Source organism: Cariama cristata, unplaced genomic scaffold, assembly GCF_000690535.1.
Source record: "Cariama cristata isolate BGI_N322 unplaced genomic scaffold, ASM69053v1 scaffold8394, whole genome shotgun sequence".
Classification (NCBI taxonomy): Eukaryota; Metazoa; Chordata; class Aves; order Cariamiformes; family Cariamidae; genus Cariama; species Cariama cristata.
In genome coordinates, this window is record NW_009613650.1 from 41,214 (window position 1) to 67,659 (window position 26,446).

Consider the following 26,446-nt stretch of genomic DNA (forward strand, 5'->3'; position numbering starts at 1 on the left):
GTTTGCAATCTAAACCAGAAGAAAGGGAAGTGCCAGTAAGACAAAAAACAGAAAGAAAAAGAAAAGAAGGTCTCCATTTCATTTCAACTTAACTAACTAGACTAGGAAGTTCGGTTTATGCTCTTGCTATGATTAGGAATAGGGTAGATATCTTTAAAAAAGAACAGGATTTATTTTTTTTTTTCCCTTTCCTTTATTTGTTCTCTCTCCCAAAGTAGGGGAATACTGGTGGGGAGTGTCCCTTCCCTTTATTTGTTCTCTCTTCCAAAGTAGGGGAATACTGGTGGGGAGTGGAGCACTGCAAGTCCCAGGGTATAAATATCTCTGCCTGAGCCTCACAATAACTCTGCTGCCAGTGTCACCGAGTAGAGCAGAGGCAAGAAAATACTGTAACAGTATTTGTCATGTTTGTCAGAGGAAACACTTTCCTACCTAAAATATTGTTAGTAGAAATGTGTATCAGTTGATTAGGTCAATTTTCTTGAGTTTGATATAAACAGTTTTGTGGTGTCTGTTCAAGCTAGAAACGCTCTTCTCCCCTTCGGCAGTTTTGTTATTTCACGCTTACCAAATAATATGCCCATACTGTGTCACCCAAATTCAGCTGCAGCTGCTCTGATATGAGGATCAAGATAGCAATTTAAAACACTTAATGAGATAGTTTAGGTAAATGACACCTGATGCTTGTTCTGCTTCCTCCAGCTGTTGCGGTTGAAACACTGAACACAGAAGGGATTTGGGAGATGATTTAGAATTTTTGGAGGTTTTTATTGATCGTGGTGCCTCCATGAAACTGGCAAGATGAGGTACAGAGAGAGAAGAAAAAAACAAGGAGCAAACAAAGAGTGAAGATGATGTTCACAATGCAAGTTAGGAAGCAGGGGAAAAAAAATATCTTCAATAATAAAGTAGACTAAAAGATCGCAACGGACTTCAGCAAGAAACATTAATAAGTGACTCAGAGGTTTCATGCAGTGCAAAAAGGTAAATCTTCTTGCTATCATCAAAGAAGAAAACCAGAAGCAAAGAAAGAAGCCAAAAAGATCTTAAAGCAAACAAACAAACAAAAGCCACTTCTAAGGTAAGAGACTTCTCTAGAGAGAACAGTGGAGGTGAAGGAACTTGTGAGACTAAAGAACAGAAAAAGCAAATGACATGAAAACCCTCACGAGGGTCACAGTTTATTACAGCCTCTGCAGTTGCAGAAGAGAAAGAGTCACACAAGGGTTTGATCAATTAAGAGAATCAAAAGGACATTCGCTATCAGTGAGACTAAACACACAGAAATGGAGAGGGAAAGGGGAATAAACAGATAGGAAAAAAATGAAAACAAGGTAAAATGACACAGTTCAGAGGGGAGAAAGGGGGTGTTCTTTGTCCTACAAAAACGTGGTGTAAGTAGCCTGAAGACTCATGAGTTATTACTGAAGGAAAAGTGAATTTTCTCCCATGACCTATATATTGTGAATTAGATACTTGGTGCTATTTAAGTCTTTCATGGGATTGTGTAGCTGAACCAGTGGAGAACAGACTTAAATCCACATCGTGCTGACACTTTAGTGTTTTTCATGCATGGTGACCCTCAAAATCAGAAAAGTGGTCTGCAGCACTTGCATTCTACAGTTGAGGAAATCTCAAGAAGAAACTTTGCTGTAGACTGTAACATGCAAATGTATAAATATCAGTAAAAGATGTGTCTATGTATCTATGGAAACTTATTACTTATTGTTACAAGTTTCTGTACAATTTCTCTGATAGATTACTTTGCCACTGTGTCTTGCTATTAAGACAAAGGCTGGTGACAAGGAATGAGGTTTAATGAGACTTCATGAAGTATATAAATTGCTTTTGGGGAAGGACACCTATGGCTCCACATTAAGAGCTGCCCCATTCACCAACAACATCTGTGAGAAACAATAAAAAGATTCTCAGAGAGCTGATAGCTAACAGACAAGGTAAATGTCTTGTTTTAGTCTTGTGTTAAAAGGAACATTGAACAAGCAAAGCAAGTGGCACTTTCTTAATTAGATTTTAAAGATCTTTATGCCAGTGTAACTCAAATCAGGATCTGTACTTCACCCATGGTTTTCTTTTCTGACCATTCTTGTCAGTTCTTTCATGACATTGATAAAATGCCACTCTGTCCTACAAAACCAATTCCTTTGTATTTTACTAGACAGTCTAACCTGGCTGTCTTATTTATTGCATATTGCAGACAGGCCCTTATTTAAACCTCTGCTGATTTAAAAGAAAAATGACACTAATTAAATGACATGAGCCTAAAATACCCAGTCAACTTCAAAAGACTCCCATAGTATCTTTCCTGACACTTAGCAAAATAATAATGTTGTGAAAAAGGTGGCAAGGTATTTCTCATTTTAAATTCAAGGTACTAAGTAGGATTTATTTCTCGTCACTACGCTGCTACTTAGTATGCATTTTGACAATCTGGTCACCTCACTTAATTTTGGATCACTGCAATGTGGAGGTCTTTATGTAAGCTAGAGCCCAGCCTATACTGATCTGCTTCTTACTTTTGTTTGGAGCCTGCTTTAGGGTAAGAAGAATTCTGCTTGTTTCTCTCTTGATGAGAGTGATCAGCTCAGGTCAGCTGAGCTGCAGGTGTTTACACTGTAGACATCTACATGTTGTCATCACCATCCTCAGAATTTGCTAAAAATCTGAGGTGTCAAGAGCCTCGAGGGCACCAAAGAGCCTCACTGGCCCTGCCCAGCCCTAGGGCAGACCCCCATCCATGCACCCTGCCCATGGACCAGGATTCCCATTTCAGCTCAGCCCCAGGCCATCAGTCCCTACCCCAGTGGTGCTGCAGGAGTGCCAGTTCCCTGGATGGTCCTGGGTTGCAGCCTTTCTTCCAGCTCTGTCTGTGCTCCCATCTCCTCCTGCTCCCGACTGGACTCCCTGAATGGACCTTGACCCTGAATCACCATTTGCATGGCCTGGGACTATTGGGGGACCCCATTATCAATACCCACCTCTGCTTGCTCTGTCAGTAAAGGCACTGCCAGTGCTGGGGTCACTTACAGTTCTGTCAGAGTCACTTTTAGAGTGAAGTGTCACTCCAAGTTAGAGAGTCAAACCTCTTGTCTCTCCAGCATTCTCTAGTCTGTCTTTCATTTTGCTTTCTGATATCAAATATTTATCTACAAGGTGTTGCTGCTTATGAAAGTGTTCTTAGATAGCAGCTTAAACATCTCCTCCTCTCAAGTATACGTAAAACCTACGTATTTAACTGATGTGGCCAGAAAATACAGAGAGGTTTGCCTGCCTTGTTCATATATGTTACCTCTGTATACTTTTTTTAATGAGTCTTACTCATCCTTAATGAATATGCAATGATCTTTGAAATACAGTCACTAGCTACAGTACCTATGCATTGACTCACAGGCGATGCCTGTATCTTTCTCACATGCATGTATGCAGCTTCCTCTGTTCCAGTTGTAGCAAATAAGAACAAAAGCTCATTTCAGATATTTCAAATGAATTTTCCTTTTGTCATCTAATTCATCCCCCTGCCACTGCACAATTGTTCCCTACAATGTATTTTTTAAGAGCTCTCTTGATGGATGGTGTCTTCTATTGTAACTTTTGTGCTACTATCATTCATTTCCTTTATTGCAGAAGACAAAGACATTTTATTGGCACATTCCTTTCACTTAGTGTTTTATCTACTAACTTTTTCAAATAGAAATCCTTCACAAACTTTTGCTGGAGTTTAAATAAAGATTTTAGTGCAGGTGATTGTCTAAGTTCATCTGGTTTGCCCATCCCTCAATTACCTGTTGCATTGTCTATTCTAAATTCCATTTCTACACCTTTTGTAGAGTGAAGTGAATGTTAAAATCCCTCTTAATTTAATGAGAGGATGACTTCATCTTGTTTGCCTTCAGTTCAACAAAGTATTTCTACTTCAGCTTAATACAAATAATAACTTCATGCTTAAATTTAGCCAAGTACAATGTAATCTGTGACTGAAGCTGCTGTGTGCTCAACTAATTGTTTAAGCAAGGATCTGCATATGCTCCTCAACTCCCATCAAATCTCCTACTGCAAACTATCTGAGGAAAAAAAAAATTGAGTAAATTATTTTTTCAGCAATCTGTGCTGTTGCTTAATAAAACAGTTAATAAAAACTGGTTTATTTCTTTGCTACACTGATACTGTGATTTATTTAATGTTGTCTCGAGGTCTATAGGCAGAAGAAACCTGAATCAAGTTTTACCAAGTCTGAGAGAAGTGTCCTGTTCACTGGACAACTCTACCTTGTAGAAAAATCAGTGTTCAGCATTCAGATCTTACCTCACTGAAGATTGAACTCACGTCTGCTTAGCAACATCCTCTAAATCCAAACATAAATTCCTCAGTTAGTAAAATCTTGTTGCCTTTTCTTCTTCTAGCATATACACAGATATGTATACATGACATACTACCTAGTATATCCAGGTAAGTCCAGGTGGTTTTGATCTATGTGGTGCATGGACTCAGGTGCAGTAGTTGAGCAAAGCCCTTCCCACCTCTTGGGCCTGATGGAGAGATTCAGTATCATAGAATAGTCCTACACCACACCCAGAGTGCTCAGCTGAGATGTAATCAGCCATGGAGTGAGTTCATCTCAAACTAGAAGAAAGAAGAAATGGAGCTGGGAAACTCCAGCCATTGTCCTTCGGTCTCTATGTTGTATCTCTTTACATTTTTATGCTGAAAAAGCACAACATTGCTAGGACTTCAAGCAGTGTTTGATTTCTCTCCTCAAAATGACTACAATCCAGATTCTAACTTAAAACTTTTAGCCAATCCTTTTCACGGGCCATGAAGGGTGGGGTTTTTGATTTTTTTTCCCACAATACATGAGTGGCAAAATGAATTCTGATTTTTTTTTTTCCCCCTCCAATCTCTGAAGCACAGTTGAAGAAGGGTAGGTAGACTACTACTGTGAATGAGGTGGTAAAGACAATGTTTGTTCTCTTTGGCTTGATCTCCTATTTTTAACTAACTATATAATTCAATGCAATAATCCTAGCATGCCTCAAAGTATCTTTGAAGAGGGTGTTTATGTCACAAACTTAATCCAACATTTATTATTGTTTATTGTGGAACTATGAGGCCCGCGCTCTGTTACACAAGACAGTTACAAAGATGAGTTACATAAAGAAAGCCTCATCCTTGAGAATGAAATTCTACACCTTTTTACTGGTCTAAGTGTATGTTCCCATAGATTATGGTTTATTTTAAGGGCTTTAACCCATTATTTTAGGAAGTAATATAAATAAATAGAATATAAACCAGCTTGCAGTCTAAAGCCATTCAGTTGCACATTGTACTTCCTCAAAACTACTGAAAGTGCTTTTGGCATTACATGACAAGATATAAATTTTATATATGCCCTCCCTCCTCACGGCAGTTAAGAGTGATGACAGCACTGAAAGGATATTGTGAAATACAAACATCTGCATAGTTGTTTTTTGGCTTTTGAAGCTTACGTTCAATTTTTAATTCATAGTTCTGCAAACTCAGTCTTCATCTCTCAATTTTAGCTGGTTTCTTTGTCAAAATAGTCTTTAAAGATCTGTTGCAATAGTAACAGTAACAGGAAACACCAGGAAATGTTTTTCTATTGTATTCACTACTGTGGCTCCTTGTATGTATTTTTATTCTATTCTCCACAAGGCAAGTAGCCATACACATATTCCTCATGTGTTGGAATGGAAAATAGATTACATAAATGATTTTCAGTTGTAAAACGGGTTTGTTTTAGCATTCAGCAGTGGCTTGCAGTAATCCATTCTGCTTCATTCTATAGTGTATCACACACTGACAGACGTTTACCACAACCTCAGTCTAGTGATTAATTAAAACATATGAATCCAGGCAATGTTTACATGGTCGTTTAACTGGCTCTTGCACTTCCAAAGATTTCCCTCCTCACGGCAGTTAAGAGTGATGACAGCACTGAAAGGATATTGTGAAATACAAACATCTGCATAGTTGTTTTTTGGCTTTTGAAGCTTACGTTCAATTTTTAATTCATAGTTCTGCAAACTCAGTCTTCATCTCTCAATTTTAGCTGGTTTCTTTGTCAAAATAGTCTTTAAAGATCTGTTGCAATAGTAACAGTAACAGGAAACACCAGGAAATGTTTTTCTATTGTATTCACTACTGTGGCTCCTTGTATGTATTTTTATTCTATTCTCCACAAGGCAAGTAGCCATACACATATTCCTCATGTGTTGGAATGGAAAATAGATTACATAAATGATTTTCAGTTGTAAAACGGGTTTGTTTTAGCATTCAGCAGTGGCTTGCAGTAATCCATTCTGCTTCATTCTATAGTGTATCACACACTGACAGACGTTTACCACAACCTCAGTCTAGTGATTAATTAAAACATATGAATCCAGGCAATGTTTACATGGTCGTTTAACTGGCTCTTGCACTTCCAAAGATGTCTCTAACTGACTGGCATTTGCACTGAACATGCCCAAGCTTCAACTCTGTTTCTTTACTAGTACTGAGTCAGTAGTCCTAATTGAGGTCTTGGCACTTGGGCTGTGTAGACATAAAAAGAAACCTGAAACTCAGTTAGGATTAGAGATTAGGAAATCTCCCAATTAAACTGCATTCAAATGGAAGTCAGGCCAGGCAGATGGACTTGGTAAACAATTTTCCTATCACCTAGATCCACATCTTCACTTTGAAAGGTTTTCCTGTCTTGCTGGATCTCACAGGTCTGTCTAGAGACCAAAAAATTAAACGTAAAAAAGGCTGTCTTCTTCCACAGTCATCTCCCCAAGAACAGATAAAAATTGGTCAGAGGAAGAATAAGATGCCCCTATACAGACATATTACACAGCCATGTAGATCCTTGTATGACCAAGAATGCAGATAGTTTACGCATTCCTAAAGGTACTCTTCTACCTGTCTGAGACACAATGTGTTCTCATACATCTTGTCCGAATATGTGGCAACTGAAATATAAAATCTAACAACGAATAGTGATAAAGATATATCTGAGGTCAATTTAGTCCACAAAGTAAACAAATTGCTTGAAATTGGTTAGGCAAGACCAAGTATAATTGTCATGGGAACTTTTTCTTGTGTGTCTAGGCAGAGACTGCATTGACAGGCTCAGCCAAGCACTGAGGTTCACATGTCAATGAGGTACAAACCTGTTGCTGACCCTTCCATGTCATGGCAATAACACAGATTTATCAAGCTTGACAACATGAAGCAATACTTAGTGGGGTATACTCAGGTCATTGTGCTTGTAGACACTGTCCTTGTTAGTTGTAATCGTTTGCCAAAATCTTAAGTCTGAGGAGTCTCCACAAACGGAATAATCCTTTGCAGTATTCAAGTAATTTATACTCAATTTTCTCACTTGATTGTAACAATTTTTCATATTTAAGCTGTGTTAAAGAGTCACACTAATACATTGACTTTAGCATATTTTCTGTCTTCAAAATACGAACACTTCTCATGGTTACTGATAATTGGATTAGATGCCTTGAAAGATACATACTCAAAAATATTCTGTGAAATACAAGTAGTACATTTACTTTTCTTTAGCTCAACCTGCTAGTTGCTAAACATTTAAATATACTTCTCACTACTTAGTTCCTTTTTTTTTTTTTTAATGCCAAAAATCAGTATGTTGTAACTATTTAAAAGCACTGGTAAAAATTAAAACACGCCCCTACTGGAGACCTGAAATATTTTGGAATATGAAAGGGGGAAAAAAAGAGGCCTTTGATAATGCTCAGGAGCTACAAGCATTGTATAATCTATTTAGTATCAAGTTCCAAAATCTAGTTTAAGCATTTCTCAGTACCTTTTCATGATTATTACAGCCTCGCTGTGAACTAGCATGGTTTTCTAATCCAGCCTTTTGTTGCCACTACATAGTCCTGGTGTTTTGAGCTACTTGACATTCTTGAGATCACCAGAACTTCTAAATGACCTAGCATCTCTGCTAGGGCAGAGCTGAATGAACTGAAGCAGATGAACAAACAACCTGTATTCTTTTACAATTTTTTGCAATTCCCAGTTGCCTTTCTATCCACTCACTGATTATGTCTCCATTGACCGTGAAGCTAAACTGAGACATTTGCGTTCAGCACTTACTCCTGTGCTAAGATAAGCATGTTAATGCACTTTGCAAGATTTTCAGAAGGGTAAACCTGCAAACTGTCAAAGTGTGATACTCAATAGAATCATTTTAGTTGTATAAAAAACTGTAAATGGTGCTAATTTTGATAAATCCAAATGCCATAATCCAAGTATTTCAAGTATTATAATCCATTTTTCATAATGGATTTCAATCTATTATAATCTGTATTTCAAGTATCATAATTTATTTTCTACAACTAAAGAAAGCATCAGATTACTAAACTTTTTTCAGTACTAAAAAGACAAAAATAGAGAATGAAAATCAAAATAATATATAAAGTCTCAAAGTTTTCCTTCAAAGTTTAAAAGTGACCTTTGCAAACAGGACTCCAAACAAAATTCCATGTGCTTTCTATGTTTGTTTTAAAAAATAGTCAGCTATTCAAATCCTCAATTTCAGCATGACACAACAGCTACATTTTATTCTCTCTCTCGTTGACTTGATTCTACCTTTGGTGTTCTTACGCTGACCAGCTCTGTTAGGATGAATCCTTCCAGATGATATTTTGGTTTTTTAGCAAATTCCAAGCATTTACGGCAAAACTTCCCTCTCACAGCACTATTCAAACCATCTTCACTTTTGCAAAACATATGTTTCTCCTCATACTTAAGCATAAGCTCATGCCTTCATGGCTTACATACAAATAGTCCTTATTGATAAAATTGATTTTCTCTGGAAAAAAGTTTAGTTTATCTTTGGCTTTCTTCTAAGGTGCTTTTTGAAAACTGACCTGAACAGTTGTTTCTGAATCATAAAGATATATGCTTTTAGAGCCTCTGGCTACAGCTGAAAATTGGCTTTAGTAGCATTGTTTCCAGAATCCAAAAATCATTGTCAGCTATAAATACTAAAATCAATCTACCACTCAGCATTATAGAACTGTCAGTATCATTCTCTATAGGTGTAACTCATCACTTTCAACTTTTATATAATACTTCTGAATCAAAATTAAGTTTGAGGATTAGGCTTTGAGAAATCAGACAATAAAAACATGATATTATACAGTGCACCTGATGCAGATAAAATGGGAGGACGTTTCATGCAAAAAACATTGGTTTAGCTTCTAAGTTGGGTATGCTGCATAAAACATTGAGTGAAATGCTACAGCAAATTCCATTTTTATACAAATGCCTTAATATCCACAGTCTACCTACTGTAGGCAGGAACTGCATTTTCTCTTAATACAACTTCACCATGTCTAGGAGAAAAAAGGAACAGCTGATTAAAAGCAAACAGCAATGTAGTTGCAATAAATCCCCATTTGCTAGGCTGAATGTTGGCATAACTTGAGAAACGAACAAAAGAAGTAAAGAAAGTGCATGAAAGTGCCTCCATGAAAAGCTGTAGGAAAAAGAGTGGACCTAGACACGAGTGGGACTAAAGGATTCGCAGTTCTAAGACATCGTGGCCATGAGAAACGAATGAGTCCTTATTTTAATGTTTTCCATAATGTTCTAGAATTGGAGAAAGATGTCTTTAAAAGAAACTCCACAGAGAGTTCAGATATCCTTTTTAGAGAATAAGTAATTCTTCAGTCAGGTGGATTTATTTACTCACAATGTCTTGTCTAGCATTTCTACCTCATACTTTTGTAGCGCTAGACTAAAAATTTCCATGAGACCATTTATACTTTGCTATTCCCTCTAATTAATTCTGTGTATATGTATCGTGGTAGTGTTTTAGGAGCTCCACCAACTGATTAATTAACAGTGCTGGTTTTTGGAAGATAGAAAGTATTTAGAGCTTGGAATTGGGCGGGGGGGGAAAAAAAATTATCTATTCAGAAAAAAAGAAAAAGGTGTGAATCAACTCAGTCTTCTAAAATGACCATTCTATAAGGAAGTGCTAGAGTAGAGAATTACGTTTCGTTTGGAATCAGCAGCAGTGCAGCAGATCAAGATATCGTTAAGCCCAAACTTTAAAGCTTTCCTGGCTAAGTAGTTTTGCTATCAAGGATATGAACTTATGCTAAGGTAACTATAATGCGTTTAGGACTGAGATTCAGTCTCCACTTGTCACTGAACAGGATCATACAGATGGATCAGAGCTACAGTCTGACAACCTGCCTGTACAACATCCTATGGCATTGAAGAGAGCCCAGATAATATAATTAAGTTAGTCTTGAAGAATCTACTGAGTCTTGAAGAATCTACTCTTCTCACTGAGCCAGTGAGATGATTGAGAAGCTTGCTTCTGTGATATTAATACCATTTAAAAATTAATGTAAAACAGACAGGTAACAGGTTGTAAATGAAAAATTAGCACACACTTGGGAATGACAAAATTATCTTATGGATGACTAATACTTTCCGATACTGTAAGGGTCAGCCTTTCTTTATTGCACTAGTGCTAATTCTAAGTGTTAAATTATCATGAGTTTTATGGAGGCTTTATGGTCTTGTTGACTTTTAACGTTGTGACTGCACTATGATTTCTAACTTCCCCCTCCTACTATGAATGGCAGAAATCTGTTTGCTTTAAAATGCCAGTGTTGAAGAGGAGTGAGTGAGTGAGTCTGACAAATGTTTGCATTAGACCCCCACATCTAGGAGACCATGGAGTCAATAAAAAAAAATGTATTATATTTATTATTCTGCTGAATATGACTGAACTGCATCTGAAGAATTATTTTCAATAAATTTTTGAAAAATATCACTATCTGTAGGAACTTGTTCTATACTACTTCATGGACTTTGCATTTCTACTAAGAGGTCATTGAAAGAACTATGACAAGAAACTACTAGTGAAATACAGTCTCCTTCAGTTTAAAAAGCTTTTACACAAACTCATCTGCAAAAGTCCCCTACTAAGAACAATAAAACAAGAAACTAATTTAAAAAGCTGGATTTTTTCTTCCTTTTAGTTTTAGGAAACTCTGGATATCTTAACAAAAGATACTTGAAAAATGAAATGCATTATGTGTCCTCCAATAGTTTGGGACTACATAAAAATCTCTGAAATCAACAGAACACTCACTGTTTGTACTGGAATGTGAGCTTTTCTCAGGCTGAATACATTTACACTGATTATTGAATATTTCTGGTTGTGTTGTCTTTCCAAAGTACTGATCAGGACTTACACTCAGCAACTACATGGTACAGAGCACATCATCCACAGATGCACAATGGCCTCCAGCATAATATTGTCCAAGTGCACCCACCCGTCAAGCATCCACTGTTTTCTTCTGCAATTATTTCTTCTGCCTTTCATGGCATACTTTATTACTTTAGTTTTATGGCATACTGAGAAGTCATCTTGCTCTTCGCAGTCAGGTTTCCAGGGAATTTGTCTAATAAACAAATACTTTGCTTTATTTTCTAGGAGTAATAGGATGTTAGAGGCTGTGGCACACAGAATACTCTATGTGGGTTGTGCATGCATTAACTACTTCCCTTGAAGAACATTGCCTAAGACAACATATGCCATTTGAATCCGATTTTAAAATTAGGATGAATCAGCGCTATGTTCTGAATGTAACACCCAGAATGCTGCAGGCTCAAATCCAACACTGAACTAAAGATATTTTTGGAAGTGTAATGCTCCAGAAATTGTTAAAGACCCACTTTTTATGTTACTTGGTAAGCTGCAATTCATTTTTGAAAATTGCAGTGCATTTTTATCTACTCTTTTATGTAGTTGTTATTTATATTTGTTTTGACTAATGTTAACTTTACAAATAGATAAAAAATTATCAGACAGTTCTTCTAACTCAGGTAATTTTTTCTATGTAAGTGTTAGCTGTGGAGTATACAGGAAAAAAATCTGTAAGATTTTTCCTTTGTATGGTCACAAGTGCATGACACAATACCTGACAGCACGCCATTCAAGTTGAAGTTTAAATAATACTGTATTAGCTACTTTAAATGTCTTTGCCTTTATATTATCACTGAAAGCTGTCAACCTTTCTCTGTTCACTAAGAACATTACTAATTTAGGTCAGGATATCTTGGATTCAATAGACCAGTATGTTATGGTTGCTATTTTTATATGATGAAAAAGCACTATGATATGATCACTGAAAGTCTGTGTGTATAATGTCAATGTCAAAGGACATTTACCACAGTCTTTCACTGGGGGAATGGCTCTCTGAGACAAAAGTGTTCTGACATCAATTTTACTATGACTACAGCAGTCTATTCTTTCTAGCTAGAAAGCAAAAATTTTTGTGACAATAGGAAAATCTTACTCCTTCAAATGTTTATCCTTTCTTTCTTATCCTTTTCCATCTGTTCTTTTCTAAGAAAAGATATGAGATTGGTAGGATAAGTTTTGATTAAAAAAAAGATATTTCTTTGTAAGAAAGCAAAATGTTTCCTTGACAGCAGTTATAGTCACATGGTAGTATTATCTCCCTCTTTGAAGATGCTGTGCAAAAGAAGAAAGTCCTGCATCAAACTTTTATCAAATTTACATTCCTTTATATTTTTAAGCAATGAAACTACAGCTTTTGGCATTCTCAGGGTCAGTGTGAATCCTTACTAATCTGTAACACCATCCTCTAAGTCCTTTGTTCATCATAGAGAAGGTAAGTAAAGCATAAATGGAAAAAGCTCCTCAGGGAAGCAAGCAAAAGAACAGGAAAAAGCTAGGCAAGAGTATGGACTCTGCCAATGGGTCTACTGAGTACAACAAGCACATCCCACAGTTTACATATGAAGCTACCATAGCATTCATTCATTGTATGGTGAACACAATGAAAAAATTACTCTCCTATTACTAAGAAAGTAATGAGGAAGAGAGTGGAAACCCACTTATGAGGCTTCAGAGACTATATGAATTGAAATTTTTTATTTATATTAAGAAAGTAGAAGCAATATTAAGAGATACCTTTAAAATATCAACATTTTAGAGATATCTCTAATATTTTCTACTTCAGAGAAAACAGAACTCTTAATTTACTTTGTGGATGTCTGAATGATTACGTTTCTTAAACGCTCTAAGAGGACTGAACAAGAGAGGGCTGATATTTTCAAATAGAAGTATATTGTCACCACTTACACTCCAAAATATCTCTCACATACAAATTAATTCATTTCCATTTGCTAGTGACAATCACTAGCCTCACCTACCCTCACAGCGAGAACTTGACCATAGGAAAAAAGCTTTAAGCTGGTTCTACAGAGTTTCATAGAGGTTTCCCAGTTTTTGCTACCTGCCTAGACTCCATCTCCTGCACTCTCTCTCTCAGGACAACATTGTGTTCACAAGTTAGCGTTCTTTAAGCACATGAATTCAGTTTACAGTTTTTAACTATTAAGACTCAATGTGGTATTACCAAAAAGAAAGCTAAGAATGGCATTGTAAATAATGCAAGCCCTCTTAATTAATAATGTAACCCTTATCACCCCTTAAGGCATACATATCATAGTCCTTTTGAGAGGTAAGGAAAAGTACAAGGTATTCCTCTTCTTACTTTCACTTCTTCAGAAACAGGTCTTAGTTTAATTACATTTCACAAGAAAGGTTGTACCTGTCCAAACCAGAAGTTGTTACAAAATGGCCTTTATGAGCATATTTTTCCTGCTTTGTCCTCTCTTTATTCTGCCTCCAATGTCTTTTGTCAAACTAAATCTAGAGGAACCTCTTAAAAAAACCTCACTATTCTGTAAATTTATCCTATGTATTCAGTCTGAAACTGCAAAATAGAAAATATTCCTCTCTCATTCCCTTTTTGCTTGGTTTTAAACTGTAACAGCTGAAACTGCAGAAAAGGCTAAATGCATAACTGGGAAGATCCCATCATCCCTAGCCAAAGGGCAAAATACATCTTATGAAATACTGTAGACAGTTGGATGTTGGAGGACATTGCAACAGCCAGGAATCAGAATAACTATGAAATCTGTGATAATATAGAAAGAATCTCTGGTTGGTGAATTTGATTGAACTATTTTCAATAATTGCAGTAGATCACAACATACAAGAAACTCAGAATAAACACTGATCGAAATGTATCCTATTTGCTAAGTGAGGCAAAGTGGAAAATTTCTATGTAAAGTTTTTCAGTGAACTTCTACTGTCTTTAAAAGTCATTATATTTGCATGATAAGCTAATTTGGTTCTATGGTCTAGTGTGCTTCAATTTAACTTGCCAAAGCAAGTCTCTTTTTGTTTTGTTTACTGAATGACATTTTCACTGAATAAAGAAATCCATTTTGAAATAGAAAAGGGGAAGTGCTGCGAGTAAAGTCACTCTAGCATTTATCAGAAGCATTACAATATTTTTATTAGTAGTACTGAAATACTGTGAAGATTATAATTTCTTTATAGTACAGACTGCATTGAATTACATTTCTCAATGTTTACTACACAGGATTACAATATATTTCCTCCTTATCAAATGAAAATTTTCCACACAATCAGAAGAGTCTGAAAGATGCAGTAGTTCCATTCAACAGTAGATTTTCTCTGTATCTGATGAATTCTCTCCTTACAATTAAGTTGTCATAGCAATGCATTTTTAATAGTACAGATTCATATGCCAGTAATGTTCTGGAGACAGAGTTCTTGATAGTTTTTTAGTACTCAGATATGCTAAATTATAACTTCAGCAAATACACAAGTACTGGTCTATTTGCACTAGCAGAAGACCACGTGATCAGACTTAAAATAGGCTGAAGCATAATCTGACGTACCCAACTAACAGAAAGCTACATAAAACTTTGGGTGACTCAGCGTAAGAAAATAAAGGCAGATCCTACACCTGCTTTGGTTTAAATGTAAATTTTTAATGTTTAAAAAATCCTAAACAATTACACCTTACTAGGTAGAAAGAAAAGTTCTGGGTTTTTTTTCCAAAGGTGTTGCTTTCATATATTGGTACTTATATGGTACACCAGGCAGCCATGGAGAATAACCATTGATAATGGGAAATCACAGTACTTTGCTGAAGCTGTTTTAGTATGTCTTCCTCTCTGTATTTTTAACAGATCAATTAAATTACACATATTTATAAGGTTTCAAAATAACAGGAAATCATCCTCCAAGGGCTAGAACTTCACATCTTGGCTGTTTCCAAGGCACTGATAGCAAGTGTCAACATGCATGAGTCTGTGAGAGCAAGACGTGAATCATGAGCAAAGAAAATTGCCTGATATTTCATTTCTTTTCTAATTCAGAATGTGAAGAATAATGTGCATTATTTTTTAGTATCAGGCAAAATGTAAGTGAATCAAAGAAGCATGAATTTAAAAATGGTCTTAGCTTATTTTCTGTGGCTGAGAAAGAGGAAGAAAGTAGAAGAGAGTTTAAATTTTGAAGTGCTGGTTGAGAAGAGCATTGTGTAGCACATACCCTCTAAATGCTCCTTCAAAGGGCTGATGAAGGGGAAAGTACATTGTGAATGCAATAACTGACCTAATACGTCTTAATGAAGATGTGTATTGATTTGGTTATGAGGAATGCTTAGCCTCTAAATATATAAATGTAAAATGGTAATTGTTCACTCTGAAGTTTCTGACCTTCCCTGAATGATGTGAGAAACAAACCTGCTTAAGTCAGACTCTAGAAGCTTGCAAGGAAGTGAAAGGTGTGCAAGTACTATAAATTTAACATACACTAAATTTATCTCTTCCATATATATAGCCTAAGAGTAAAATTTATACCAAAAAAAAAAAGGTTTTTTGGACTGAAACACAGTGGAAATCTAACAATGGCAAAGATAAAGTTACTAAGGGAACTGTGGAGTGATGGAGGCAACAAAGGACCAAATGGCTAAGCAGAACTTTTGCTTCCCTCTCAGTTCCTGGTATATGCAATTTTCCTTAAGATCAAAGCTAATTCTACACTTTGAGTGCCTAGGTAAAGAAGTGGAATAGGAAAGCTGAAGCTGACATACAAAGACTTCACAGAAAATCAATATAGCAAGAAATATGAGAATATATGCACTAATAAGTGCTTTTACCCTTTCTTTAGAATGGATTGTACTTCAGTTAATAAATAAATAAATAACATTTTCCTTATCAGTTGTTAGCTTTCTCTTCTCTGAATTTCTGGCTGTTGCTGCTTTGTTCTTCAAAAAGTGCATCTTTAAAATTAATTGAAATTACACATTTAATGAAGGGATCAGGTGTCTTTAATGTAGTCTCAGACTTGTTGGACAACTGCTCCTTCCAATAAGGGCCCATCACCAGGGCAGTGCAGAAGATGCTGAACATGACTGGGGTTATTCATTTCACATTATCATGGTTTCTTCCACTAAGCCTCAGGTCTAGTGGGAGGCAGAGCTGGTCAGCATTTGGTCCGTATGTACAGGCATAATCTGCAGGTAGTGTGTTTTTAAAAAATTCCAAAGTAGCTGTAGTCAACCTAGTTAACTATCTGGGAAACACGGGCCACAGAAACATAGAATCACAAAATCATAGAATGGTTTTGTTGGAAAGGACCTTAAAGCTCATCTAGTTCCAACCCCCCTGCCATGGGCAGGGACACCTTCCACCAGACCAGGTTGCTCAAAGCCCCATCCAACCTGGCCTTGAACACTTCCAGGGATGGGGCATCCACAGCTTCTCTGGGCAACCTGTGCCACCGCCTCACCACCCTCACAGGGAAGAATTTCACTGGATACTGGAAAATGTGTGTGCTCATGGAGGAATGTGGTACTTATTTAGGCCATAAAGCATGTTAGACATGGAGTACACATAGAGTTAGGAATTGTGATCAGTCTATACTCAAACTCTGAAGACTTACAGCCTTGTAACTGGTAACAGTAGCATGCTGAGGGTAAGTGAAAGTTGCACAATTTTCCAGCTTTCTACTCTGTCTTTAATGAACACGGCCTCACTCACTTTATTGGATGCATTCCTAAGTATAAGAAATGAACTGTTGCTACAGGATACTTCTAATTTAGTTCTTTGCTGCTAGGTAAAAGTTCTGCAACATTTTGAATTAAATGTTTGACATAACTACTTCTCCAGAAAAAGAAAAAAAAAGCACATTGCATTATATTTCTGTTTTACTTGTGTTCATTTTCACACACTAAAATACTAAAATATCACTTCACAGCAGAGTTACTGTGGATGGACTCTGAAATTAGCTGTAAAGAGTGAGCTGTGGTGGGAGGCTAGAAGACAATAATACTCTAACTAGTAATATAATGCCCTTTGAACTTATCAGTTGCTTCATATAGAGCTCCTGAGATATCAGAACAAAAACCAACTATACTTGTTTTTCCACATGAATACCCACAGCAATGCAGATAGCATCAGGTGCGTACAGCTGTAATGCAAGTGTATTTATCTCTATACAACAATAGCACATGGGAGAGAGATAAACAGGGGGAAATCTTTAGCTGACTGTAACAAATATCTTTACAAATATGATTGCATTGTCTACATGGAAAGGGCATTTTTGAAGATCTGAAATTGGACAAGTAAGAAAGAAGGTAGTGTTGAGTGTTCCTAGGGGACTGGTACAAAAGAGAGTAGAGAGGAATATCTGGCTATTGCCTACTCTTACACTACAATGTAGGCTGACAAGGTAGCATAGCAAAAACCCTTTGTGCTGGTTTTGACTGGGATAGAGTTAATTTTCTTCAGACTAGCTGGCATAGGCTACGTTTTGGAGTTGTGCTGAAAACAGCATTGATAACACAGTAATGTTTTTGTTATTGTTGAGCACTGTCAAGGCCTTTTCTGCCTCTCACCCCACCCCACCAGCGAGAAGGCTGGCAGTGCACAAGGAGTTGGGAGGGGACGCAGCCAGGACAGCTGACCCCAGTGACCAAAGGAATATCCCATATCATATGACGTTATGCTCAGCAAATAAAAGCTGGAGGAAGAAGAAGGAAGAGGGGGACATTCAGTGTTATGCCATTTGTCTTCCCAAGTCACCGTTACGTACGATGGAGCCCTGTTTTCCTGGAGATCGCTGAACACCTGCCTGCCAGTGGGGAGTGGTGAATGAATTCCTTGTTTTGATTTGCTTATGTGCATGGCTTTTGCTTTACCTATTAAACTGTCTTTATCCCAATCCACAAGTTTTTTCACTGTCACCCCTACAATTCTCTCCCCCATCCCGCCAGAGGGCAGTGAACGAGCAGCTGGGTGGGGCTTAGTTGCCAGCTGGGGTTAAACCATCACAACCTTCCATACAAAAATCAGCCCAGTGTTATGAAAATGTTATTGCCAGGTTCTGAGTGAGCTTCCTCTTTTGATTGCCTTGGAAAAAGGATAAAGGGAGAATCACAATCTACATTGTTGCCGCTCCGGTAAATACAATAGACTAGTCCCTCATCATTGCTCCCCTTCACTTCCCATTGTATGAGAAAAACAGCTTCTCTGCCTGCCTGGAGCTCTGCCTACTTCTCTTCTTATCATGACGCAGAATAATTTCATCTGACCTCAGATATAAAATGGTACTAGATAACCACATGTTCCGAGTGCTTGGTTCTTCCTTATGATTATTTATCAAATGCAAGCCATATAGGTAAAGTAGTGGTAAATAAGTGTTATATGTAATATTTTCCCTTTCCCTAGTTTAAAGTCCAAGACACATAGAGAGTCAGCCTAAAGATGACCAAGAGTCAAAGTTTGCAACTAATTTTAAGTTTGCACATTAACTATTGAGCAAGTCCTTTCCCAAGGTACTTAAACCAAAAAATGCTACACCAAACCTTGTCCTGGATCATAATTTTGAAGCTGTAACACAAGTTGTCACTTTGAGTGTCAACTGAGATGAGACAAATGTGTGTCTGACTTGATTCAGCAGTGATTTTTATAGAAAGGGAAATATGCTTTGGTTAATGTGGAAGTTGCTATCAGAAACAGTGAGCTGTTCGTTAAAAAGGAGAAAATCAGCAGGCAATGCTTTTCTCTTGGGCCTACAAAGCAGAATTATATCATTCATAAAAAGGGACCCTACAATGCTGTATTCATTTATTGGATAATTATGACTTTGACTCAGTGATTCTCCTATACTTTGCTATCCCAGTAATAAAAATGGCCAGGTTGACATTATACTTGTGCTGTTATTAAGCTAGCCATCCTATTACCTGTACTTTTTAGGAAGATGTAACAGTTAACCTTGAATACTTCATTCTGTAACACAGACTGCCTCTCAGGCAAGTTTAAAAAAATAGTTTCAGATACCATAGATCTCAGTATTGTATTGGTATGTAACAGTAACGCACAGCAGCAAACTAATGTCAAACAGTAAAATGGTGAATAGGTGCATTCTAGCCAAAAGAAAAGTGAAAAAGAAGGAAAAAGGCTAGATATTTTAAACAACTTATTTGTTACTGTAGCCTAAGGCTTTTTCCTGATTCTTTTCAAGCTGCACTCAAAATTACATGAAATATTTAAAATGTGAACAGGCAAGTTTACTTACTGTTTCCTGGATGCCAGCGCACTGCATTTAAATATGCATTACAGTAATGGAAGAGGAATTCATGCTTGGATCTGTTAACTTTTCCTTGAAGTAGGGGCATCAGATCATGTCCATCAATAATTCTGAGTAAGAAAGCATTTAAAAATCAGAAGAATAACCCATACTTCACTTTACTGAGATGATATCGTAACTCTGCACTTCCACTACTTAAAAAAAAAAAAATAAAAATCTGAATGGCCACTTCCAGTTGGTCAATTCGAAGAAAAACCTCCAGGTGTTCTTCCCCTTTGATTTTGACATCATGTAAGGAAACCTTAATTTTACATTTTGCCATTAGGAATGGTTGTTTCCTCAACCCATTTTTATCTTCTTTTTTTTTTTTTTCCTGAGAAAGCAACCAGACATATGTGAATAAATTGCTACAACATGGTCCTCCAGGTATACCTGCTCAAGCTATTTAGGACTAGTCTGGCCAAAGTAACCCTAAACCAAGAGAAATATATGCTGTGCTGTGTTAGCATCCCTGGAAGTAATCATCAGAACTCTGTCCAGAAAATTATGTATGCCAGAATTTAAGACAGAAGTAGTAATTTCAAAGTTGAAAATGAACTAAGTTTAAATATATGTTTATCAACTACATGCACACATACATACAGAGCTACATATTTATATAAATTCTCTAAATGCCGCTGGACAATTTTGATCATGCTTTCAAGGAGTCAGTCAATTTACATCAAAATAGAGTTATAAAATAAGAAAGGCGTTGAAATGTTTCCATAAATTAAGCCTTTGAATTGCTGGAATCAGTTGGCAGGGGAGAAATCACAATCTGCATTTTTGACCTGGTGTGACTTTAAAATATTTCAAGAAGTTTTATAGGAAATTATGTTTTGCTGATATCCAGATCAGCAGGTAATTCTTTTAGAAACATTTTGAGCAACTTCTCATAAAAACTTTTCTGAAACTTTAAAAATGTTTATGTTAATTTTCATTACCATATAAAACCATTTCCACGTCACTGTAACTACTACAAGACAGGTATTAACTTCACTTTTTAAAGCCATGAGCTACGTATGATTATGAAATTCTTGACATCTGTTGTGTGCAACAGTACCATTCTGAGTAGGACTCTTCTCAAACGATGGGCAGGAAAACATCCTGGAATTCCTAAGGCTATGCCGTCTGATAATTCTGCTTTCTGGGTCCATCCCTGTCTGTGGGGGTCTGTTGAACTAGAGTCATTCCCACTTTAAATTTGTCATGTTTTCTTGCCTGAGTAATGCACTCTTGTCTCGCCCCTGCAGGCTTGCTGACCATCAAGGTGAGAGCAGGACAGATGCATGTCTTTCTGTTCTACAGCCTGTTGATTGGGAAAAGGGTGTCTCCAGTAATATGGGTTCAGTACTCTTGCATTCCCACAACTGTCAGTTTCTGGAGGACAGATGAGATTTTTCTTTCTGATGACTTATTTTTCTTCTTTAACTAGGAGCACCTCCTGCTTTCCTTTTTAACCTGCTCCCTCCCAGTGACTGAATCCTGATCATAGTCATTTCTCTTACTTCACAGGAAGAATTCAGTGGAGTGATAGGAATTTAGCTGCTGGATCAAAAATGCTTCAAGCTAGTCCATGACCTACCGTTAAACACTAATTACGGCATCTAGTCTACACAGAATCTGAGTGGAGCAACTTGTAAATGGAAGTTACACAAGTATTGGGATTTCTATCAAAGAGATTAAAATAAAACATCGTTGCTTAGTCTTCACTCAAGCAATATGAAAACAAAGTGCATAAGATCTGCCCACATTAAGAACAATATGAACTGCTTAGGTTTGACAGAGTTACTGCTTCTAGGGGATCTCTCAGGACCAGCCTGACTAATTTTTCATGTCTTACATATGTCCTGCCCTGCCATTTCCTTCAAGCAGTCAATGAATCATCATTAGCAGAGTGTCTCTGCTCACTACTGGTTTTCCTCACACAGATTCTGGATGCTTTGTGCTCAAAAACTGTTTGTGTATGGTAGCTGTGTTCAAAGCATATGCATAACAGCAGGTTTCTCCACTTACTGGATTTGGATGGCAACAGAGTTTAGGTGGAAGTACCTTGCCGCTGAGACTGGGGAACTCCTGAACAAGACAAAGTACAGGGTTGTAGGAGTATCAATAAATCATCTTATGAATTTTAGAAGTCCAGTGGGTTTTCTTATTCAGCTGTAAAACTCTGTAAGGGATTATTTTCACTAACTTGGTAGAGAACAAAAAAAACTGTGAGAAAAGCCTAGCTGGCATTTTGATGTGTTTTGTTATACTAAGGAGGCCTAGGTTGAGCTCTTGAAGTTCAAAATAATTTACACTTGTAATTCCTTTTTTTTCCCATGTTCACTCATGTAGAACAGAGCCTTTTTTGAAACATTAATTTTTGCTTTTAGTAAAGAATTCTAGTCCTGATTTAGCAGTATATTGCTCTTGGTGGTATTCTCTTATCTTCTTGTTGCTTGGTGTTTGTTCACCAAGTTAAGCTGTATTTATATATAATGCTTCTGTAAAACATATCAGTATGTCAATATGAAAAGAGACAACATGCTACTGGAAGTAATGACAAAAAAGTGCTTTTAAAATCTATTTTTTTCTTTTCATTCTCACCTCTATCTTAATAGACATCACCAGAATGTATAAAACAGTCATAAGACTTTCTCTAAAACAGAGATAACTATAGAGCATACCTGTCAGAGGGTAACTGTGCCTCAGCAAGTTTGACTACGGTAGGAAATATATCCATGTTACTTGTTGGCTCATCAATATAGGCACCAGCCTTTATCACTCCAGGCCAACGCAGAAGCCCTGGCACACGAATACCTCCTTCCCAGTTCATTGATTTTCCACCTGAAAGATGAAAGTATTGTTTCCTAAGAAATCAATTTCTTCTTAGAAAAGTACCCCTCCTGCAAGTTTGAATTTCCAAATATTAAATGTTCTGTCCAGCTAGAATTTTTTCATTAAATGTATTTAGCTTATTTTTAATTTGCTAGGTTTAGATTTTCCACCTATAATCAGTACCTTTCTCTCAGTAAATCTACTAATATGTATTAGACAGAGCATATAAAACATACTTAGTTCACAAACAAAATTAAATAACAGCTGCAAGAGATAAAGAGGTACCTTGCAGGAATCTTCATATAGAATTTGGTCTAGATAGTGTGCCACAAAGCTATGTGAAGATATAACCAAAAAACAGGAATCAAAAAAAGTTGAGGTATGCCTCGATGTCTGAGGTATGAACCCAGAGAAGATATGTGATATTTTATTAAAAATGATGCTTAATGGCTTTAGATAGAACAAAGTACTAATTTAAGGATGTTACTGAATTCTCCAATTCAATGCATTAGGAAGAATTTCGTTACAGTGATGGTAGATCTCAGGATGCTGTGAAGAACTTTTTGACTTCTAAACCAACACAGTTGCATCAAACACACTATCAGCTGATTGCATTCAACACTACATTGCAGCCATTTCCTTTCTTTCTACTTTATCCATCACTACCCAGTCCTCCCAACATCTTTGCATAAGGGCAATGTGTTTATTCTATGACAACTTTTCTACTGTTATGTAATATATGATTGACACAACTCTGTATGAAGAGCTATCACAAGTATTATTATTAACGTCTTACACAGTCATGTGACTATGTGCAGCATTTCAGGTTGATCTTTGAAATTAATATATCATTTGGAAAAAATATTTCTGGTAAACAGACAGGTTATGGATGTGGTTAAGCATGGTCTGGGCCAGGCATTTACAACTAAATTGAGATTGTTTTATATAATAGAAATGTCTGAAAGAAGAGCAATATATGTGTTGAACCCTTATCATTAACTGAATCAAACAGCAATTCATGGTTCAAACAAAATTATTATGAGCCTATTTTTCATGCATCTCCCTTTTTCAAGTAAAAAAAAAAAACACAAAAGAACAAAATATTACAACAAAGTACTTCAATAGTTCTGTCTCCTCAGCCTCTTAGACCTTCGAAGCATCACACAGATGTTAGTATCTTCAGTGTCAAGCCTTGCCATACACGCTGTCCATCTTACTGACTCCCCAATGATCTTTTCTACTTCAGAACACAGTTTTTCTACAGGTTTTTCACTGTTCAAAAAGGTAAGCAGCAACTTCAAGAGAGAAAACTCTGTTTTGCATAGATTTTTATTCATTACATACTCAAGACATACACAGTCTTGTGGCTAAAAAAAACTTTAGCTCATGATTCTTTGTTATAATAGATTTTTGCTTACTTTTTTCACAGACTTTATCAGAATTCATAATATTGAATAGTCAGGGACACATAATTATCTAGTCTGACATCAGAGAACTTAGATTTTCTAATACCCAAAATTACATTAAGCAATAATCTCTGCTTAAGCTGTTTTTGGAAAGCAGGGCCAAGTTAAGATCTCAACAAGACTATCTGTCTTTTAGAGCAGTCTTAAAAATTTACTCCTGTCACTCTGTCAAATGCAATTCCATTCTCAGGATAAAGTGCGTGGCTACTGATTCTAAAACTCAGGAAGCAGGTGTATGGATTATTTTTGGTTACATTCTTGTAACAAATAGGATTTTCAAAATTCTAAAGAAAATGTAGATTTAAGTTTATAAAGGTGTTATATAGTGAGGTTTAAAATGTCTGACACCTAGCAGAAGGAAGCATTCACCCAACAGTATGCTGATCAGTTGTTAATACCGTTGGGTCAAGACCAGTGTAGGTGTCAATAGACCGTGCACCTTCAGTAGAAAAGATTACTGTATCCAGGTACAACAGTCATTGGGATTTTAAAAGTTTGGTGGGGATTATGTGTTACCGAGCACGAAAGCGTCAAGATTAGTATCCTGACTGAGCTATGGCTCACAGAAAATCCTGTTGAGCAGGAGTAGTTAAACTGAATGAAAATACAAGAAAAGTATAAGGACATAAAATTACAGATATCCTCAAATTAAGATATTTTCAGTGAACAGTTATAGCAGGTAGATGATTTAATCCATGAGACAGATCCTAGCTCTAGCATCACACATCACAGCAGATTGTTAGCTGGACAGTACGGACAGACAAAAAACTCTAAGAGCTGATCTATACCATAGATAGCTTTAAGTGTGAGGTTCCTTTTATTTCTGTATACCTGTCTGAACCTAGTAACAGTGTTAGGTAGATTGGATTGCTTAAATAAATTCTTATTTTACTGTTGCCTCCTGTGTAATCTGAAGACAGAGCAATTTCAAGGTAAGTGGTGAATTCCATTCCCACACATGGTGCAATTCTTAAAACCTAGATATTGGATTGCTCTCACTTCTCCCAGGTTCACAGTACAATTTTCTCGAATCACTACAGAACAGGACAGAAAACTTGCACATTACCCAAGCACAAAGGGAGCACTCGGCAAACTCTGCCTCTCTGCTGTGAGGTACAAAAAGCAAAATGGACTCCACAGCAGGGCTGTCTCCTCACTTATGTGTATGAAGCTGTGACTGCTGTTTTCCTTTCAAAAGACTAATTGGAGGATAATTTTTTGATATCTCTGGAGGTTAGGAATAGCAGGGAACCAGGGCAGGAATTACAGGTCATTGCGGAAGACTGTCTTCTATTATCTATGCCTACATAGTGTTCATTAGAACTGTGTTTAGTGACATCAGTAGAGTTGCTTAATGCCATTATATGATTACAAATCCCTTGACAGACATTGTCTTTAAAACTCTAGCTGTTAAACATTGTTCAAGCTATCTGCATTGTTTTTCCCTTAAAAAATAAATCAGGGTTTCACTACTAATGCTTGAAACATGAAGCAAACATCCAAATGGCTAAAATATTAGAAAGAAAATAAAAAATCCACAAAAGGTCATTATTTAAAAATAAAAACTCTTGATATTTCAGGATCTGACTCGTTAGTTTGGTATTTTGCTTGGACTTGACAACAGTGAAACAGAGAAAAGGCATCAACCTAGCAGTCTGTATGCCTGGCAAACTCTAGGCAGCCTAGCTATGTATTATCCTGTTCTGTTCAATTCTTCTAAAAATGTTTTTAAAACAGCACAAAACACCCCAGGCTATATTTTCATGCCTAGCTCTCTATGCTTGCTGAGTAGTTGTACCCTTCAGTGTTATATTGAACAATAGCCTACATTCACCTTTCCTGAAAAATCTGCAGGAGCAGGCAAAGTACAGACATAACTCTCTGCAGTCATCCACAACCTGATGTCACATTTCCATTGTAACCTTATTTCAAATCTTAGCTAAAAGAATATAACTTTTTTTTCTCCCTCTGGTTTAAATTGACTGCTATTACCTAACTCTGGCAATAGAGCTTTTACAAAGGATGATATATAAAGGGGAACTCTGTCGCATATCATTATTAATATTTTGAATGATGAATGATGAAAATTATTTAAAATAACTCTCTTAGATCACTTGGATTATAATCATACTACCCTTTCCTTCCTTCTTATATTCTTCTAAAATCGAAGCTTCTAAACCTAATTTATTCTCTTGAATGACAGAAAAATACAAGCAAATTAATTATTCTACCCATCTGTAGTGGACCTTATGCTACAAATATCGACAATCAAAACTGGTACTATTGCTTACCTTGTAAAATTATCAAACAACAATTTATTTTCAATGGCAAGCTCACTCTTTATGTTACTGATTTTTAATCTGTTTCATGTACTGCTTTTGTAATTTTCAACCTGAGCTGTTCTTGTACAGGTGAATGTAATAGAAATAGCTCATTTGGACATCTTCTCATCTGAGCTTTCTTCCAATCAAATGAAATGGTCTCTCGGGATATGTTTTGTTTCAGTCAAAATTACAAGATGGGTTGATTATTTAAAAATCTGGATCACTTCAGAGAGAATACAAAAATATAATACATTTGAAAAAAAGGTCAATTC

The 26,446-nt window shown here is 36.6% G+C and overlaps 1 protein-coding gene across 1 annotated transcript in view; it reads right to left on the reverse strand.

Annotated features, from left to right (window-relative positions):
- LOC104160868 (steryl-sulfatase-like) overlaps positions 1 to 26,446 on the reverse strand; it is a gene marked incomplete at its 5' end in the record, with an annotated part of 40,093 nt that overhangs the window by 8,043 nt on the left and 5,604 nt on the right. The window contains 2 exons of the mRNA XM_009699111.1: positions 19,511 to 19,632; positions 22,234 to 22,393. Of these exons, the coding sequence (XP_009697413.1) occupies positions 19,511 to 19,632; positions 22,234 to 22,393 (282 nt within the window). The remainder of the gene's footprint in view (positions 1 to 19,510; positions 19,633 to 22,233; positions 22,394 to 26,446) is intronic.